The sequence below is a fragment of the Sporothrix brasiliensis genome (assembly GCF_000820605.1).
Source record: "Sporothrix brasiliensis 5110 chromosome Unknown Cont19, whole genome shotgun sequence".
NCBI classification, from domain to species: Eukaryota; Fungi; Ascomycota; class Sordariomycetes; order Ophiostomatales; family Ophiostomataceae; genus Sporothrix; species Sporothrix brasiliensis.
Genome location: NW_024467138.1, coordinates 673294 through 675765, shown reverse-complemented (window position 1 = coordinate 675765; position 2472 = coordinate 673294). Strand labels below are relative to the sequence as shown.

The following is a 2472-nucleotide window of genomic DNA, read 5'->3' as shown; positions in this document are numbered from 1 at the left end:
TCATGCGGTAGGACTGGGGATCCAAGGCCTGGTACCATCCGAGAGGCACAGAGGCATTCCTAAACGCATCGCGTAAACGGAGAAAAAGTGATGGTTGTGCTGACGTGGTCCATGTATCATAGCCGGTGGCCATGACGGAGAAGGGTGCACGTAGAAACCCTCGAGTCGTATGATCCGCGTATAAATCAGCTTGAGACAGCGTGGCCCTTGGTCGCAGGTGGCCAGGCGAACGCGGAGGTGGTCAATGTCCGAAATGCGGACTGGAAGCGCCCGTACAACTTCGTGTTTCCGACAAGCGATTGGGGCATCTCCCCCCCGTCGCTGGAATCCCAGGTACACAAGACAGCCACAGCGCTCTGGGTCCACGCAGCGTAGCTCGGGCAGAATGCCCGGGTAGTCCGGAGGTGCAATGTACCGGGCGGGGCTCTGTCCCTTGCGCAGCTCGTGAACACGATCCCGGAAGGCCTGTGCCGTAATAGCTCCGTTATGCCTACTGTCGTCGGCGTCGGCGAGATTTAGGTGGGCAGTATATGACCATGTAATCACTTTGTGTCGTACACCGTCCACCATCATGTCGTGCACTACAAACGACGGGCTTTCGCCGTGGTCCTTGGTCGTGAAGCGTTCGTATGAAGGAAGCTGTGTATGGTCCGCCTCGCCCTGACCCTGGACACGGTCGTCGGCCTTGCCCGTATGGTGGGGATGCTTTGCGTGGCTTGGATGGTCGCACACAATTCGAAGATGAGCGTCGACTGAGAAGGCGGTGTTGTCACCCTCTGCACTCGACAGCTGGTTGGCCCAGCAATCATCCCGGAAATTGTTGTTGAGGCGGCCATTCGGTAAACTCTTGATGACCGTGTCCCAGTCGACTGTCTTGTGCTGACACAGGCGTACGTGTCCCTCGTGTGCTTGGCACACTCGGTTCTCCATAATCTCCTTGTCATCACGTCGGATCATCTTTCCCGAAAAGAGGCTCATCGGGTGGTCGGCTTCGCACGCTGTGCAGTGCATGAACATGTCGTAGTACCGAAACTTCCCGTAGGCCTTGCAGCCTCCACACATGTCTTCGGCGAGGTGGCAGCGTTGGCGCAACGTTGACCATGCGCCGAAGTTGTCAGTAGGAAAGGCCGGCGGGGTCCAAGGCGTAGGCAAAACATAGAGACTGGTATTGTTGCTGATGGCGTTGACGTCGCGCAGCGAGGCAAACTCATCTCGACAGCTGAAAAGGCGCATGAACACGCGGCTCGTGTGACGCAGAAAGTACAGATCGTCCCAGTCCAGGTAGCCCATGATGCGTGCAATCACATCGTCTGGTAGACGGACGAGCGGGCTGCAAGCGGCATTGAACAGACCGCGCGCGGCGAGCACATCGATGTCGTCGTGAAGTGATACTACGGCGTTTTTGCCCAGGAATCTTGTTGGTCTCTTCTTTGAGCGGTGAGTACTCGGCGTTCTTGCATCCCCTGTCGCTTTGGTGGCTTTGGTGGCTCTGGAATATTTGGCGAGTAATCTGGTGATAACTTTCTGTGCAGGTTGTTCTTGGTATGGTCCGCGTGGACAAAGGGCCCGGAGGCGTCCAAGTGATACATTCTCGTCGTCGTGGCTAGTCGGAGCTAAGTATTCGTCGTTCGGTGGTGGCGGTACTGGTGTATAAACGTACAACGACGGCGGGGTATGCGTTGCAGAGACTGCTTGGTTCGCTCGTGACTGTTCCGGTGGTCGTCTCAGTGTTGATTTGGGTGAAGACGTAACAGCCTTATTGTCTTGAGACTTGTCTTTGCCGGACGTGCGTTTCGTTGATGCCTGGTTCTCACCATTTGAATCTGGCTCCCTGTGAGGCGCCAGTTGCAATCGCCTCTTTCGAAAAAGAGAGTTCCATTCGCCCATCTTCGCAGCGCTCATCCGTCTTGCTGATGCTTTTTGTTGTACTTTTTGATAAGAGAGCAAATCTCATTTCTCTTTCTTTACTACCAACTGGAGTTTTGATTTTAATAGTCGAATTTCGCGGTCCTGTCGTTCAATATTGTTAAATGTTTTACCGTCGATTTATATACATACTATTTAGGTTCTGCGCTTACACATTGCCCCGATCTGTAATGTACAGCTCCAAGTAAATATGTACACCGTTATTATTCATGACTATCTACTGTGGCCAGTAATTAGGAGCCAACTAATTTTGGTGATTTATTATGGAAATATAGCCAACTTCACATTTCGTTCGTCGTCCGGCCAAGGCAACACATATACACAGTGACATTGGCCACAGCAACGACAATCTCGAGAATGATAACAAGTAAAGTGTACACTTAAATTTTTCTCACTTACACATATTGTCATCGACGTCAACATCCCCGCCACCGCCACCAGCAAGAAGCACCAAGAGCAGCAACACAACAGCACAACAACAAAAAGCATGGCCCAGCTTATCCCCAACTTCCGTTTACTCATGCCAGTCACTAACAATATGCACAG

At 52.6% G+C, this 2472-nt stretch overlaps 1 protein-coding gene across 1 annotated transcript; it reads right to left on the bottom strand.

The window, feature by feature from the left end:
• On the bottom strand, nucleotides 1–1290 carry SPBR_00667 (uncharacterized protein; the record flags this gene model as incomplete). Its single annotated transcript, XM_040758986.1, has 1 exon — nucleotides 1–1290. One exon carries the CDS (start codon nucleotides 1288–1290, stop codon nucleotides 1–3), a length of 1290 nt encoding a protein of 429 aa, XP_040618004.1.
• Nucleotides 1291–2472: the final 1182 nt, after the last annotated feature.